Raw genomic sequence first — 19025 nt, forward strand, 5'->3', positions numbered from 1 at the left:
GGGGAATGTTGTATATATAAATGGGCAAACATTCAAACAGAATTTCACACTGTGTTAAAACTGTCAATATGGAGCTTTTGTTAATTTTTTCAACCTGCACCATTACCATGGACTAACTATTATTCTCCTTTAAAGTTATTTCAAAAGTAAGGGAATAACAACTTTATGCTATCCAATCACTAAAACTATTTTAATTCCACTGGGCACATTCATTTATACTAGGCACATTTGGAGTCACCTGTGGCATTATGTATAAAACTTGCTTACACTCAGAAAGAATCATTAGACATTTCTTATGCAAAACTCATGATTTATAAAAGACAAACTGGGTGTGGAAATTGGCATAAAGTTACTTAACCATTTGTAAATCCTAGTGTTGGTATTTAAGCAACTCCAGGCTGCCAGACTATGAAGTGAACAGAAAATCTCACTTCACTGGTCATTTCAATAACATGTCAGTCACATTCTGATGTTCTTGAACAAACTATATAACGGTTAACTATTTTCTCAATACAGCCATCTTCTACATTGGTAAAAATACCTAATGCATATGCTTAATGTTAATTGCTTTTAGTGTGTAACCTCTCTGTTTTGTCTACAAAAAGTGTGATGTGTGTTGTACAACATAACTGGCAATGGCAGAATTACCTCTGTTGGAGGATATCCCCAATGACAGGCTAAAGCAAGTTTTCAAGGATCACAATTGTTTATTAGCTCACTTTTTAGAGTTTTCCTCTTGGAGTTGTATGCTGAAATGGAGCCTATATTACATAGACCATCACACAGAAATCACGCAATCTATTCTCTATTACAGGTTATACCAACACTCAGAGTCTCAAAGTTATACCTCAGCCATGTGTGACATTGCTGGTTCACTGCATGCTCCCATCGTCCGTCCGGGATCCCTTGAACCCTGCACCGTCGGTAATGTTACCGATGAGCACGGCAGTGAGGCACAACTAATGGAGCAAGGGAATGGTATAAAAATTGTCAAGTGCTTTTATTTAAAACCAACAACAACAAAAAAAAGTGTTCAAATAGTTCAGTGTTTCAAAAAAAAGTCTTCATTAAATTAATAATCCCTAAAAACAGAAGTGAAGTGGAGGTTAAAATCCAATAGGAAAAAAAACAATCCTTTCAAACGAGATTAAAACAATGCTGGAAGCAGTCGTTTAAAATAAAGCCCGGTGTCTTCATTTATCTGGCGGCTCCCCTGCTTCTCCCATCTAGGCCCCGCAACAGGAGAGTTGCCCTACCAGCAGCTGACCTTCTTTCTGCTCATCTGGTCTGGAGGCTTCCCGATCCCTGCCTTCTGTTATGCTTCCCCAGACCGAGACTTGGCTTTCACCCAACGGCCAGGATGCTCAAGTTAGGGCTTCTCCTTCCAAGCCTCCCAACTCCCACTGCCTTCTCAGCCTTACGCGGCCAGCCGTCCTTCATCACCAGTCACTCCAACTCCTTGCCTGCGAGCATTCGCTCGCTCGCATCAGCTCTCTCTCCTCCTCGCTGCTTCCCGCAACCCTGCAACCTCCGGCTCTTTTCTTTCTTTTCGCTCCTTTAGCCACCTTGCACATCTATTTATGAAGAGGACGTGGCAGCTGTGGCAAATCAGCAGCCCTGAGCACAATCATGGATGCGGACAATTTTTCACCTGTGCACTTAGGTGAGAAACGCCCACATCACGCCTCATCCTGGGAACCACTTCAGCCACGCATCACCATGCCGCCTCACTAAACTGTGAGTGCGGTGATTATTTATTTAAAAAAATGGCCCTTTGACATGAGCTGTGGACCCACTATACCACATTCCACCTCCCATAAGCCACCAGCTGCACGGGAAGGCTCCATGCCACCGCCAAACCAGTGTAACTGGCAGCCCAGGTCCACAGCTCGGCCACACTACATCTACACTGCACTAAATTCACTAAATAAATAAAAGCACTAAAACAAATCCCACAGTAAAACCAACCCAAGCCCCCCTTCGTAAAAACAGGACATTAAAAGAATAAGAACTTTAAAATGACAATAAAACAATCAATAAATAAATGTCCATTAAAAAAGAAGCTCTGTCCTCCTCCGACTTGGGTCCGTGGGTTCTTTTAAAGTCTGGCACCAATCCCACTTGCTGCTCTGTCTCATCTTCCGTCCCCACTGCCAGCTCATCCCACCGCTGCCACCAAATGTGACGATGCGGATTCATTGCATGCTCCCATCATACATCCGGGAGCCCTTGAACCCTGCATCGTCGGTAACATTACCGAAGGTGATGGGTTCAAGGGCTCCCGGAAGCAAGATGGGAGCATGCAGCGAACCCACATCGTCACACCATGTTGTGCCATTTGTATGGATCTGTATAATTAAGATGCTTCCCAGATACCTCAGATTCCTTACAGTCAGGGTGAGCAAGCCAATGTCTGATTTTCTAATGCAACTGTCACAACTGACTGCAAACATGTTGCAATAGAGGGCACCATTAAAAAATGAATTTGCTTTTGTAAATAGAAGGCATATTCTTTAATGAATACATAACTAATTTATGGTGTTCAAATGTACCTAACTAATGGCTCAACCCACAATTCCTTTATTTTACCAAATAGCAGTATGGGAAGCAGACTTCGAGGTCATGTTGCGTGTGATGGTTAGCTTCCTGGTAAGTTAGCTTAATTAACAGAATCTCAATTAGGTTCAGTACATTACAAATAGCTCATATAGACTTTCTTTCTGGTAACAGTCCGGGCCATTGGCTCATTAAAAGATAGATGGAGGTGTTAGGACTTGTCATCAAGTTTGTCATCAACGCTTTGTTAGATTGTTATGGCTTGTATAGTACTGTAATACTGCATACTGCAGAAACATTGATGGCCTCAGGACAAATGGACTATTATAGCAACATTAATATTTACTTGGCAAAATTATTTTATTTTTTAAAAGTTACATAAGACTGTTCTCAATATCTTGCAGTTCTGTGTATGTAGCCAACATCAATTCATACCACATGGACGCAGCATAACGGCACATTGTTTTTGCTTTCTCCACACAGCTGCTTCCACTCGATTTTTTCCTCTTATTTGTGACTCCCATACAGAGACCAGCAAAAAAATATTTTTGCAATTCTCCTCTTCAGTCACCAATACCTCACGTTAACATGCACTTAAGTTTTGATTTCTGCCTTTTTTCCTCTGTTCTTCCATGGTTTGTACTAAAGGGCTCATTCAGGAACATAGGCAAAATTGTATGACGATTAGGTTGTGAAAATTCAAAAAGGCATTTGACAGGTCATGACAAGGAGTGACTATTAAGATGATTTCAGAAATTTTATAAATGAAATTTCATGGCACATGGTGTATGCATTGTTTAATAAATCCGATTTTATTTGTGTATATGCCATTATTGCCTTTTGAACATAAACAAAATTATAGTTTAGATTCTAAGCAAGGTTTTACACATAAGGCTCCTTGTCCTATGAGACAAACAGACTAATCCATGTGCTGCCACCATGCCATATGTAAGTAGCTATCCAATACATTTAAAAATCTGCAAGAAAGCCAAACACTGAAATATAAAATTGTTCCTATACCTTCTTTTAATATTAAAAGGTTCCATCATTACACATCTGGCTAACAAATCTGTTAATAACTACAAATAACTTATTTATTTCTCTTCCATATTCAGTAAAGAAATATTTATTTTTCTGTTGACATGACAGAACTAATAACACAAGATGTGCAATGTTCAGGACAAAAAAAAAATACAAATGTATAAAATTGCTTATAAAAGCATATTGATTATACTTTAAAATTTGTTGTAAAAAATATCTAAATACCTTCTTAACATCTGCTATTCTTTCCTTTTTGCTGATTGGCTTATCCTTAGCCTGTGAAGGTGTTTGCTGGGATTTTGACTCAGCTGACTCGCTTCCTGACTCAGATCGACTTTCAGATTCTGAGCTGCTGTTGGTATCTGAGCAATGATCACTGCCTGGCTCCGGGGCCTGCTCACTGCCTTGTTCACTCTCCGATTGACTTCCTGAATCATAAGCAGAGTGGTTTGACTCTTCAGAAGCTGAGTTGCTACAAGACAAATATATTTGATTAAGCCAAGAATGTGATAACTTAGATTAAAGGATGTAATATACAAAAGGTACATAAAATAATAATAACATCTATATTCAATCATCTTCAAATAAAAAACAATTAGCACTGAAAAACTTGAAAAATGGTAAAATCCTAAAATGTTGATTAACTTCAACAAACAAAGTCAATAAAAAATTACTTATTCTGAATAACCTCATGCACATTATGTTTCATAATTGATTTTCCTCTCGAACTCTCATGTTAACAAAGTGATAGAATACTCCTTAACTCTCTGTGGTCACAGATATAAAATAACACAATCAATGCATTATTGTGAGATATAAGACTGTTTTTTTCAATAAACTTACTGTAATTATATTTCAGGAAACTATAATAAAAATATAAAAACTTTCATGGCTACAACGGGACCTTTTCCTTCAATAAACTAAAGTTTGACCAAGGATTAAAATGTCACTGTTTTCAGTAAGCTGCTTTAAATCAAACATTAATTTGACAAACAAGTTTACATTTTACCTTCCTATACAACAGGGTCATAGGCAGTAACATGTAGTTTGTAGAATGACCACTGTAAATAGAGGCTTAAAAAGCAGGTCATCAGCAAGAAATGAAATCTAAAGATCCGCTGGGCTTAGATAACCAGATGACTAAACTAGTCAGTAATTGTCTGTTAATAGTTAATAAAAGATAACAGTCAATTTCTTAAATACAGCTCAGACTCTCATTGAAGCCTTTCCTATGGACATCCCCTGCTGTCGATGCCTACGACCACACTTCCAACTCACTCTGAAAATGGACATGAATTTCTCAAAGACCCCACTGAAACATCATAAAACTATTATACCGGTCCTTATGAATGACACTGCAAATGTGAACCACTATGCTGGCTACTTTGGGCAGCTGTTTAAAGCTGATCCTCCGGCTAGGACGTTGGACATCTCTGGGTCCACAGTTCTTGAGACTGATCCCCCAATTAACTGTAAACCACCCAGTCTCACTGTCATTGCACAGGTTGTGATCCAGGTGAGGGTAAGGGGGATCTATGGTATCCAGGGTGAACTTCTCTAGGTGGTGGCAAGGCTGTCCTCCTTGCATTGCAAGCAATCTTTGCTTCCATTTGGAAGATGGGTGTCATCCCAACTTGAAAACGGGACTTATCCCTACCTGGAAAGGGAAGGGAGATCGACTGGATTGCGTCAACTACAGGAGGATAATACTGCTCTCGGTGCCGGGTTAGGTCCTTGCTAGGGTCATCCTCAACAGGATCTGTGATCACTTGCTCACCTACGAGCAACTGGAGCAGTCTGATTTTACGCCTAAGAAGCTGACCATCAACTACATCCTAACACTGAGGGTTCTCATGGAACATAAACAAGAATATCAGCAGAGTTTCTTTGCAGCCTTTGTCGATTTTCATAAAGCATTTCACTCAGTTGATCGAGCTGTCCTATGGAACAACATGAAATTTTGTGGGATCTCCCAAAGTTGCTGGATATCATGGCTGGCCTATACACTGGTACTGTGAGCAGTGTGCAGAGTGGAGGCAGAACCTCTGCGCTTTTCCCAGTTGATTCTGGGGTTCATCAGAAGTGTGTTCTTGCTCCTACCCTGTTCAGTGCTTGCATGTAGTGGGTGTTGATCAAGGTCGTTGGGTCCAGCGGCTATACGGCATCTGTTGCTGAGGAAAGATTCATTGATCTTGACTTTGCTGACGATGCTTTGATCTTCGTGGAGTCAATGGAGGCTCTGATCACGGCTCCTGAGAGACTGAGCGAGGAGTCTGAGTGGCTGGGCTTGCAAGTGTCCTGGAAAAAAAAGAAGATCCAGGCCTTTAATGACCTCTTGGGCATAGCCATCAGCGGTGTGTCTGTCTGCAGAGAGAATGTCGACCTCATTAAGTGGTTTACACTTCAGCAATGACATTCATGTCTCTGGTGACTCTTCCTATGAAGTCAGTAAACAGATTAGGAGAGAGATGGAAAGGGGTTTGTGGCACTCTCCATATCTTTGTAAAAGGTCCAAGTCTTAAGAGTCCTGGTGCTTACTATTTGGCTATATGGTTGTGAGACCTGGACACTATCAGTGACATGAGATGAAGACTGGACTCTTTCTGTACCATGTCACTTCGTAGAATCGCTAGGTACCGCTGGTTTGACTTTGTGTTGAATGAGTGGATGCTCACCGAGTCCCGAATGAGGCACATTACCTGGAATGTGAGGGAATGTCAGTTACGGCATTACAGCCATGTGGTGAGATTCTCTGAGGGTGATCCGACTTGCAGAATCCTCACTGTTGATGTCCCGAGCGGCTCAACGAGGCCAAGGGGACGACCATGTACAACCTAGCTGTGGCAGATAATATATGGTTATTTCCAAGGGGTGCAAATGGACTGCATGTCTGCCTGGGGGACTGCCAACCAGGATCCCAAGCTGTTTTGTCATTTGGTGGGTGCGGTAACATGCTTTACCAGTGCATGCTCTCCAACCTGACCTAACCTGTCCTGTCCTATAAGCATCCATCTGTTGCTTGTTTATAGGAGTAAATACATATATTGTTTGGAGTATAACTACAATATTAAAAGAACACATTCCAAAGGGAGCATGTGCCCCCTGCTGGATACACTATCTTAAGCACACCTTAAAAATTATTATTGAAATTCCAGCATAAGCAACTAGTTCCATGAAAATATCTCCAAGTACCAGGCACAGACCAGCAAAAGTGATGCTCCAGAATAAGCTTACAATGGCTTAAGGAATTTTTCAGAGACTGTGCAATATGCCATATTTAAGAAATGCAATGTTAAAGCGTATGTAAGCTTTATATATATATATATATATATATATATATATATAAATTAAACTGGAAATCTAATGATGAAGATTAAAAAGGGAGGTGGTAGGAGCAGTTCTAGTAAGCATTTAAACACAATTAGTTGCCAAAACAGAAACACATGTTTTTATTATTATTTACCAATAAAGGTGCACTCTGCAAAACCAAGTTTTCACATCTAAGATACTTAAAGGAATAATGAATTCGAAAAATTATTTTTTTATGTTACTTATCCCATGCAGTTTGTAGTGCTGGACAAGGAAATGTTTATTGTTATGTTTTCACAGAGAACAGATGTTATAAACATTCTAACAGAATGAGCATCTTTGCAGACCAATGCTTGAAACAGTAAACAATATTAAAATGCCCATGAAAAATACCTCACATTGCACATGTCCCAAAACCCATACATTAAGTTATCTAAGCATAATTCACTACAGACAAAAAACATAGCTAAAATAAATACGTTTGGAAAATCAGAGCAGCACAAACAGATGTAATACATTCACACAGGACTGAACTTCTAAAATGCTGAATCGTTTGCATTCCTTAAAATGGATGGATTGTTAATATTTCAAGCTGCATCCTGTTAGACTGTTACCCAGTTATTTGTATTGTTTTAAGTTGAGGCACTTTGAAAGAACACAGATGAATGTAATCTACATAGTAAAACAACAGGCACTTTGAAAATTAAAACTGAACATGTTTATTAATGTATTTGACACATTTTTCTTTTTTAAATTTAGAGCTTATATTATTAAAACAAACTGGAATAAAAAGATATATACAGCCCAGGTTCTTGAGTTCAAAAAAGAAATAAAAATTAGCACTGAAATCATGTTTTTTTTTTAATATAAAATGAAGTACACAAAGAAAGTGATTACATATACCTCTTCCCAGGTAGTAAGTTAAAAAAAAATCATGTACTGTACTTGCAAGTTTGCCGATTTGTGCAAAAGTTATGCAAAAAAATGTACATCAAATCACAATTTTGGAAAAAGCCACTGCAAAATCAGGCATTAAGAATCACAAAAAAATTGGGGAAATCCAGTAGAGTCTGGTTAATTATTATTTTGATTTTATTGTAGTAAAGGACAAGAGAATAATAATGAACTTTTGGCATTCTTGACAGCTAATGTTGTTTCTTCTGCTTGCTTTAAAGACATGTGGCAAAATTTCGTTATATTGCTCACTAGTGGGTGTGTGTCTGTGTATGGACTGTGGAAGTTCAGCCCGACTACAGACAGACACCAGGACACACAGAAGTCCAAACACTCACTTTTATTTGTCTTCTTCTTACCACCATCTGACACAGTGCACCAACAGCCATAATCCTCTCAGAATGAAGTGAGGCAGCCCCTTTTATATTGTACCCAGATGTGCTCCAGGTGCTTATTGATGGTCTTCTTGCAGCACTGAAACACACTGGGTGTGCCTGGTTCCTGTTCCGTCAGCATTTCCTGGTGTGGCATAAGTGCTGCAGTCCAAGGCTTAGGAAATGTCCAGGCTAGGCTTGGGCGGTAAAACGGTAATATGGTATCCCGCGGGATCTAAAAATAGCAACGGTGTCAGTTTCAATACCGTTATACCGTCATAAAAGCAATGCACTTATATAGGAGACAAGGATTAAATATTAAATATAATTTATTTAATGCCTAAAAATGCGTATGCGATGCGTGGTTGTCATCACGTGACAGCGTGGAGGAGAAAGAGAGAGGTGGGGAAAGATGGAGAGTCGCACACCAAGTGACCTGGTCTCGAAAAAGAACACAACTTCTGTAGTTTGGCAGTACTTCGGGTTTCGGCCGAACGAGAAGGGAGAGGCGGTAAATACGGACGAGGCAATTTGCAAATTGTGCAACAAAAAGGTGACCGCGAGAGATGGAAATCGAACCTAAGGTCGCATATACGAAACCACCATCCACTCACTGCTGCGAGGATGGACCCGAGTTCACTCAGTGCAACAGTTTCAACTCCTGCCGATGCAGTACCAACAACATTTAGGTCCACCGCCAGAACGCAGTTGACGATAATGGGGGCCTTCGGGAAAGCAACAAAGTACAAAAGGGACAGTGTCCGTTGGAAAACCTGTACTGATGCAGTGACAAAATACTTGGCGAAGGAAATGGTCTCTTTCCACACAGTGGAAAAAAAGTCCTTTGGCTGTCACAAATGGATTGCATGACCAGAGGCAAAAACCGAGCGCGCCCTCGGACTATGCCGTAATATTGTCGGGGCCTTTTCACACAACTGGCAATGTAAGCATGAACTCCACAAGAAGCAAGTGGACTTGGGACTCCCAAAACATAGTCTCATAACGGTAAGCATAAAACGTGCAGAGAGTTCCTCAGGGGCAGGGGCTCAAATATAAAAAAAGGGATATATATATATATATATATATATATGCTTTGCATCACAAATTATATTGAAAAGTAGGCTATATTAAAATAGAAAACCATTTTTTAAATTGTACTTTTTTTCCTGTATTTTTTTATCAAGTAAATGCAGGCTTGATGCGCATAAAGGACTTATTTAGCCTAAAATAAATGTGCATGCAAATTTGACCAAGTGGAATAATATACGTTAATGGACTTATTTATGCATTCATTCGTTTATTTAGGCCTATTTATTCATTCATTCGTTTATTAACGAATGAATTGGCCTAAACAAAACGAATTTCGTTTATTTATGCCTATTTATTCATTCATTCGTTTATTTATGCCTATTTATTCATTCATTTGTTTATGCCTATTTATTCATTCATTTGTTTATTTAGGCCTATTCATTCATTTAATCATTTATTCATCATTCATTAATTAATTCATCCATCCATCCGTCGGCAGGACTGCGCAACTCGCTGGGGCTCCAAACTGGCAATGGTGGAGCGAATCCTCGAGCAGGCCCCAGCGATCAGACATGTCCTGTCTGATGACAGAAGGAGCAGCCTGTCTCTGACCTGGCAGGACATGGACGTCTTGAAAGCTGTTCACGAAGCACTGAAACCAGTCGGTGACTTCACTGATATTTTGTCAGGAGAAAATTATGTGACCAGTTCCTGTATCCTCCCCATACTACAGCTCTGCAGGGACAATGTGTTGGCTGCGTCAGAAAATGACCCCCAGCTAACAAAGTCAATCAAAACTGGAATTCTAACAAAGCTGGAGGCCAAGTATGAATCCAATTAAGTGCGCAAAATATTGCGAAAATGCAATTTCCTCGACCCTCGTTACCGTGGAGGATATGAGACGGATGACAACGCATTGGCTGAGACCAAGGCTGAATTACAGGCTGAAATCGTGAGCTTAGAGGCAGCAGGTCCAGTGGCCATCAGAGTGGAAGAAGAAGAGGAGCAACCTGCACCCTCACGAAAAAAGATGACTTTGGGGAGTATGCTGCAAAAAAAAATCTGATGCAATGGCAGGTCCCATCGGCACCATAGAGGACCGAGTCGGAGCTGAAATAACAGCCTACTGTTTGGAGCCAGTTACTCAAGGAGACGAGGACCCACTTCTCTGGTGGAAAAATGCTGCCGGCCGTTTTCCCCAGATGTCGCGAGTGGCACGAAAGTACCTGTGCGTCTGTGCCACAAGCACACCATCGGAGCGGGTTTTCAGCACCGCAGGTAAAGTTGTCGGTCCACAACGTGCCCTGTTAAAGCCGGACAAAGTAAACATGCTGGTTTTTCTAGCGAGAAATCTTGAATAGATTGATGCCACTTGCCATTTGTTCCTTTTCGCACTGTGTTTATTTTTATTTAATTGATTCAGGTATTTTTATTTGGTTTACATTAAAAACGATATTGGAAAGAAGACGTTTTTGTTTAGGACTATTGCTTTGCAATACTTTTTATAATATGGATGATGTTTATGTTAATTCAACTCTGGTTGACTGTTGTGGGTCTAGTTGCACTTTTTTATAAGGTGCTCATCTTTGTTATTAAAAGTTGTTCAGGCGGTGTGATTTAATTTAATTGATTTGTGTGCGCGTCTCCGCGGGAAAACTGTTCTGGATGTTTATGTTAATTTAATTCTGTTTGACTGTTGTATTTGCACTTTTTTATAAACTGCTATTTGTTGCTAATTAAAGTTGTTAATATTGTTCTGCATGTTATTTTGTTATTGTTTCAGTATTAGTGTTTGATATTCAGTTTCTGAACGGTTTAGGCACAAGTACAACAGTTTGGTGACGCTGTCTGAGCCTTATGTCACAATTTTTTTATTATTCACGGTAATACCGTATACCGAGGTAAAATAGGGAGGAGGTTTGACGGTATCAAAATTTGGATACCGCCCAACCCTAGTCCAGGCGCCCCCTGGCCCCAACACCCACAAGGGCGGCCGCCATCTCATGTTCCAGGGGAATTACTGCTCCTCTCCCGGTCCTTCCACTCTCCGAATATTCCAGCTGGGCATGAGTCCCAGCCATCCTCCACACAACCCATTAAGCAAAAGCTGTGAAGAAGGGGGCGAGTATAATATTCTCGTGAATGGATGATCAACATGAAAAAAAGTCCATTTGTTTTCCTTACACATGCAGGACTTGTTGCATCATGTTCAGCCCTTAATTCATCATTATAGCACCCATGCAATGACCTTCTCCTTGAAATTCCCCATTTAATGTACATGGTGCCACACCTGCATCACTGAATAGTTAAGAAAAATGTGTGTGTGCAGCAAGCAGCAAAAACGCAATGTGTCTCACTGCATTCAATGTCAAATTTGCTGTAATTCCAACCCAACCAGTGCAGACAAGTAAAGTATAAAATAGCTTTTAGATGAAGTTATGGAAGTCGGGAGCACCATAAGCAGATGTCTTCAAAAAATTAAGCATCATACATGCAGAGTTGGGTCTTTTGTTTTTATCAAATTTTTTTGATTAGGAATATACTGCATGGACCAAAGATCTGAAACATCTGGTAATGCACTGGCCTTCTAAATCTGTATTCTGGCTGTCTGAAATTAAACATCGGTAGTACCATGCATTCAGATTATTGATTTATCCAACCCTTTGGTGTGACTTTATGACAATTACAAATGAAGTATGGCTTAAGACTGATAATTTTTTCCTATTACATAACTGTAAGAAAATACAATGCCATCTGGTACCTACAAGAGAAATACATTTTAGAGTTTTTCATTACGTTCCATTGTAAATCAAGTTGATATTTTGCTGGAAAATTCTCCACGTTATTAAGAGTTTAACTTTGAACAAAATATTTAGTTGAACTAAATGTATAAAAGGACTGTGAGTTCTGTAATTATTATTTAAGCATTTTGGTTACTGATTATTGAGGAGTACTATCTTTCAGTCTCAACAGTTCTTAAAACAAATTTATGACAGAAATGTGCTCAATATAATTTTAATGTTTTATTTCAAGTGATGTGCCTTTATACCCCATTTTTCCATCGGCACATTTTCATTAATACTTGCACTTCTCAAGCACACTTGTCCAGATTTTTGCAACCAGGTCTAATGCTTTATTCATGTGCATTAATACAAATGTCCTTTCAAATTTGTTAATTTGCTACTTGGTCCATGCAAAAACCAGTGTTAATTTTGCTGATAAAAGTTAAGTCAAAAAAACAGAACAAAAACTAAATAAACATGCGCCTTTAATGGCGATAACTACGACAAATTCTTTTAAAATCATAATTGACAAAAACTAAATGAAAATGTTACAAACACATTACTGGAAAATGAGCGACGTAAAGCTCTTCCGTCATCTCTTTTACATTTGACACAGTCCGCCAAGAAATAAATGACCATGGACGCAGTGGTACAATTTTAAAAACTTGTCTGTGTGCTTGTAATTGGATAACACTAATTTGGGCAACATCAGGAAATAATCACATCAGCCAGAATCCCGCTCCACTATGAAGGCCACTGTGATTGTCGGATGAAAAAAGCGGTCAGAAATATGGATCAACTTTAATTACAACACAGCTGAAAATAAAACCCAGTGTTGACCAGGTAGAATGAAGCTCACAGGAAAGAACACCCCAAACGTGAGAAGCTTCTAGAGGCAATCCATCCTGAGATTTATGCCCAACACCAATACCATTACCTCTGGCTCTTGTTCAAACTGATAATATTAATGCGTCTAGTGCAATTAGGGAAAATGTGCTTATTAATAAAAAATAAAATAAAAAAGGGAGTTTATTTTACTTAAGAAATTAATTCATGCAGCTTCCAGAGCACAATCATATGCACTCAGCCTCATATGTAAATTTTAATATTTAGCTTGTAGTGTCACACATTTGTTACAGCAGATGAAATGACGGAGGGATTAATTACATTTAATACAGTGTCTTACACGGACCCAATAAAGGAACTGACTTTTTGTTTTCATTCTTTCATTGTAATGAGCACATCTACACAAGCTTGTCCATGTATCCATCCATTTTGTAACTGGTGTATACAGTTCAGGATTGAGAGTGAAACCACCTCGCACACATCTACTTATACATAGGGCATAGAGGCAGTGATGAAGCAGTTGTAGCAATAAAAAATTAAGGCAAATTTCAAATGAAGTGGCCATTTGGCTTGTCTACATCATTGATGAAATGAGTTATTCCATTTGTTAATACTAACATAAAATGTTTTAGGAATTCAGTGCTTGAAGCGCATCTCCCAATTAATATGATACTTACATGTCACTGCGGAATATGAATCTGCAAAGACTCAATTTGTGTTACTCATTTGGTTTCTGAGAGCAGACTAATGTTTATGAGCATAACCCCTAAAACATGAAGAATGTAGTAAAATCAAATATGATTTCATATATTACAATGCTACATTTGTGAATGTAACGCAGTATCTCAATTGCAATTAACTGACTATAGCTAACTTATGTAATTGCGGATTTGCACACAGGGTAAGCAATTAACAAAGTCTGATCACTCATGTGACACACTTTGGAAACAGCACAGCAAAGGCTCTTTTACAAGAGTTCCGAAATATTGGTTTAATGCGAAAAATTGGACAAGCTAATGATACAAATTCAAATTTTACAATAGCAAATGTTGCAAACTTAGAATGATTCTCTAACAAACTAGGTTTTAAAAGTATTTTATCACAAAAACAGCTTTTAAGGGATTGTTTAATAGCAAGTATGCTAAATTAATTTGGAATTCTCTAATTCAACAGTACAGATATATGTTAGAATTTTTATTATTATTTTAAGCAGTATTTTTCAGTTGCTGGTGAAAAAATATCACAATAAATGCAAAATGTACCCCAGCCACAGGGGATGCACAAACCAGTATATTTCTTTGTGCCGGTCCCAAGCCCGGATAAATGGGGAGGGTTCTGTTATGAAGGGCATCCAGTGTAAAATTTTGCCAAATCAATATGCGGACAACAATACAAATTTCCATACCAGATCGGTCGAGCCTCGGGTTAACAACGACCGCCAACAGTATTGTTAGCCAACAGGGTACTGGCAGAAATTGGGCTATTGTTGGCCAAAAAAGAAGAAGGAGAAGAAGAGGGGGGAGACGTGACCAGAGGCAGGAGGAAAGGAGTAAAGAGAGTGGAACTGAGGGTAAGAACTTTGAATATTGGCAGTATGTCTGGTAAGGGGAGAGTTAGCAGATATGATGGTGAGAGGGATGATATATTGTGTGTTCAAGAGACTAAAGTAAGGCAAGGTGGACCAGAGGTCAAATTAAATTGTTCTATCATGGTGTGCATGGGAGGAGAAATGGGGTTGGGGTTATTCTGAAGGAACAGCATGTCAAGAGTATTTTGGAGGTGAAATGAATGTCAGACAGAGAAATGATTATGAAACTGGAGGTGTGATGATGAATGTTGTTAGTGCACGTTGGGTGTGCGAAGGAGGAGAAAGATGATTTTTAGAGTGAGTTGGATGAAGTGATGAACAACGTACACAAAGGACAGAAACTGGTGATTGGAGCGGACTTCAATGGACATGTTGGTGAAAGGAACTGAGGAGGTGATGGGTAGGTATGGTGTCAAGGATAGGTATAAAGAAGGTCAGATGACAGTGGATTTTGACAAAAGGATGGACATGGCTGTGGTGAACACGTATTTTAAGAAGAGGGAGGAACATAGGGTTACATACAAGAGTAGAGGAACATGTACACAGGTAGATTGCATCCTATGCAGAAGTGTCAAGCTGAAGGAGATTGAAGACTGCAAAGTGGTGGCAGGGGAAAGTGTAGTTAAGCAGCATTGGATGGTGCTCTGTAGGATGATGTTGGAGATCAAGAAGAGGAAGAGAGTGAGCACAGAGCCAAGGATCAAATGGTGGAATTTGAAAAAGGAAGAGACTGCAAGGTTGAATTTAGGGAGAAGGTGAGACAGGGACAGGATGGTAGTGAAGGGTTACCGTTGAGAAACTGCAGCACAAGTAGTAAGGGTGACAGAAAGAAGAGTGCTTGCCGTGACATCTGAAATGAGGAAGGAAAAAAGGAAACCTTGTGGTGGAATGGGGAAGTACAGGAGAGTATACAGAGGAAGAGAATGGCAAAGAAGAAGTGGGATAGTCAGAGAGATGTACAAAGTAGACAAGAGTACAAGGAGATAAGGCGCAAGGTGAAGAGAGATGCGCTGAAGGCTAAAGATAAAGGGTATATGATGAGTTGTATGAAAGGTTGGACACTAAGGAGAGAGAAAACGACCAGTACCGATTGGCTAGACACAGGGACCGAGCTGGGAAAGATGTGCAGCAGGTTAAGGTGATAAAGGATAAAGACGAAAACATACTCACAAGTGAGGAGAATGTGTCGAGCAGATGGGAAAAGTACTCTGAGAAGCTGAAGAATGAAGACAACAAGAGAGAGAAGAGGTTGGATGATGTGGAGATAGTGAATCAGTGCAATGGATTAGCAAGGAGGAAGTAAGGACAGCTATGAAGAAGATGAAAAATGAAAAGGCCATTGGTCCAGATGATATACCTGTAGAAGAATGGAGGTGTTTAGGAGAGGTGGCAGAGGAGTTTTAACCAGATTGTTTAATGGAATCTTGGAAAGTGAGAGGATGCCTGACGAGTGGAGAAGAAGTGTACTGGTGCCTATATTTAAGAATAAGGGGGATTTGCAGGACTGTAATAACTACAGGGGGATAAAATTGATAAGCCACAGCATGAAGTTATGGGAAAGAGTACTGAAGTTAGGTTAAGAAGTGAGGTGATGATTAGTGAGCAGCAGTATGGTTTCATGCCAAGAAAGAACACCACAGATGCAATGTTTGCTCTGAGGGTGTTGATGGAGAATTATAAAGAAGGCCAGAAGGAATTGCATTGTGTCTTTGTGGACCTGGAAAACCCATATGACAGGGTGCCTCAAGAGGAGCTGTGGTATTGTATGAAGAAGTCGGGAGTGGCAGAGAAGTACATAAGAGTTGTACAGGATATGAGGCAAGTGTGACAGTGGTAAGGTATGTGGTAGGAGTGACGGATGCATTCAAGGTGGAAGTGGGATTACATCAGGGATCGGCTCTAAGCCCTTTCTTATTTGCAATGGTGATGGACTGGTTGACAGATGAGATTAGACAGGAGTCCCCGTGGACTATGATGTTTTCTGATAACATTATGATCTGTAGCGATAGTAGGGAGCATGTTGAGGAGACCCTGGAGAGGTGGAGATATGCTCTGGAAAAGAGAGGAATGAAGGTCAGTAAGAACAAGACAGAATATGTGTATGTAAATGAGAGGGAGGTCAGTGGAATGAGGTGGATGAGTTTAAATACTTGAGATCAACAGTACAGAGTAATGGGGATTGTGGAAGAGAGGTGAAAAAGATAGTGCAGGCAGGGTGAAATGTGTAGAGAAGAGTGTCAGGAGTAATTTGTGACAGACGGGTATCAGCAAGAGTGAAAAGAAAGGTCTACAGGACAGTAGTGAGACCAGCTATATAATATGAGTTGGAAACGGTGGCACTGACTAGAAAGAAGGAGACAGAGTTGGAGGTAGCAGAGTTAAAGATGCTAAGATTTGCACTGGGTGTGCCGAGGAGTGGTGACGAGCAGTGGAAGCACTGCTGCCTCGCAGTAAGGAAACCTGGGTTCGCTTTTCGGGTCCTCCCTGCGTGGAGGCTGCATGTTCTCCCCGTGTTTGCATGGGTTTCTGCCGGGTGCTCTGGTTTCCTCCCACAGTCCAAAGACATGCAGCTTAGGTGCATTGCCAGTTCTGAATTGGCCCTAGTGTGTGCTTGGGTGTGTTTGTGTGCCCTGCGATGGGCTGGGATTGGCTCTAGCATACCCCCGTGACCCTGTGTTAGGATATAGCGGGTTGGAAATTGACTGACTGACTGACTTTGTTGCATATCCCTTGTACGCAATGACTGCTTTAAGCCTGTGATTCATAGTCATCACCAGGTGCTAAGAATCTTTTGTGGAGATGATCTGCCAAGCCTCCAATGCAGCCTTCTTCAGCTCCTGCTTGTTCAGGGGCTTCTCCCCAGAAATTTTCTCTTCAGCATATGGAAGGTATGCTCAAATGGATTTAAATCAGGTGACTAGCTTGGCCATTCAGGAATTTTCCACTTTTTAGCTTTGAAAAACTTGAGTAAGTAAATGTTTGTATAAAGGATTCAAGTCTGTCAGCAGTCGCGTCAATAAAGAAAAGAAGTGTCCCAATACCTGTGGTTGCCATAAATGCCCAAGCCATAACACTTCCACCATGTTTAACAAATGATGTGGTTTGCTTGGGATCTTGGGCAATTTCTTTTCATATCCAAACTTTGCTCTTGCCATCACTCTGATAGGGATTAATATTTGTGGTGTCTATCCACCTTTTTCCAGAATTCCAAAAGCTTGTAAGTACTTTTTTGCAAACTGTAATCTGGCATTCCTTTTTTTGTGGCCAACTAAAGGTTTGCATTATGCAGTGTGGCCTCTGTATTTATGTTCATGAAGTCTTCTGTGGATAGTAGTCTCCGACACATACATACACATGTGCCTCTTGAAGGCCATTTCTGATCTGTTAGACAGGCATTCGGGACTCACTCCCTTGGGATTACTGAACTCACCAGGAAGTTCTTTCTTCTTAGTGATATTCCAGGCAGTTGACTTAGGTAATTCTACAATTTTACCAATGTCTCGTATGGTTTTATTCTTGATTTTCAGCCTCATAATGGATTATTTGACTTTCATTGCCACAGCTCTTGTCCTCATGTTGAATAACTGCAACTACAGACTACAAAGCTAGTCTGTGGACAGAACTGTAGGTGTCTTATGCCTGGCATAATTAAGCAATGAAACACACCTGAGCAATCACAAACACCTTTGATGCCAATTGTTTCAAAACATTATGGTACCCTAAAATCAGGGGACAACTATGTATAAAAAAATGTTGATATTTCTACATGGTTTGAACGAAATGTATGAAGATACCCTTAAATTAAAGTCTGCAATGTACACTTTAATCATGAGTGAATGGTTTGATTTGTGATTTTAAACTGTGCAGCAAAGGAGTAAATAAATGAAAAATGTCTTCGTCCCAAAAATAATGGAGGGCACCGTACGTTAGTTTCCATTCTTGGATAGTACTATCTATATTGGACATGAGTTAATCTTTTAAAAAAATAAAATCAACTAATTCAATTTACCCAAATGATTTAGTAGTAGTTGGAAAAGGCAGCTCTGCTTTTCATTTCAGTACTCCTTTGAATTTAATCTTAGATATGGCAGCAAAGAAACTTTTACAAGGGATGGAAATTGCCAGCAACTCTAGAATATGATGTTATTACCACTGTAGGATAATGGAGAGTGTGTGGACAGAGAAATGCTGTATTAATTACATCACTATGAATTGAGTGACTACATATGCCTATCCTAGACACTCCATTTATCATGTGGTGGGTGCAGCAACGCGCCACTGGCGCTTGCACCCACAAGCAGGAAAGAACTGGTTTCCATTTGTTGGGACAGACAACTATTACCTGCCTCAGTTGAACTGTCAAGGAGACTGAATAATTAAAGACAATTAAGTAATCTTCCCCTGAAATATTCTTAAAAAGAACAATTCTTTCTCTGAAGATAAATCAATGTTCAGTATAGTCTTTGGTCATTTTTCTAGGTCAATAACTGTTTGATTAAATATCAAATCTGTTTTTAATATTTTCTGACATCAGGGTCGAGTATA

General features: G+C 39.8%; 1 protein-coding gene across 1 annotated transcript in view; it reads right to left on the reverse strand.

Moving 5' to 3' along the window:
• Window positions 1-19025, reverse strand: part of chd2 (chromodomain helicase DNA binding protein 2) — a 197597-nt gene that overhangs the window by 151323 nt on the left and 27249 nt on the right. Inside the window, exon 2 of the mRNA XM_039773298.1 lies at window positions 3823-4069. Within this exon, the coding sequence (XP_039629232.1) occupies window positions 3823-4069 (247 nt within the window). The remainder of the gene's footprint in view (window positions 1-3822; window positions 4070-19025) is intronic.

Source organism: Polypterus senegalus, chromosome 12, assembly GCF_016835505.1.
Source record: "Polypterus senegalus isolate Bchr_013 chromosome 12, ASM1683550v1, whole genome shotgun sequence".
NCBI lineage: Eukaryota > Metazoa > Chordata > Cladistia > Polypteriformes > Polypteridae > Polypterus > Polypterus senegalus.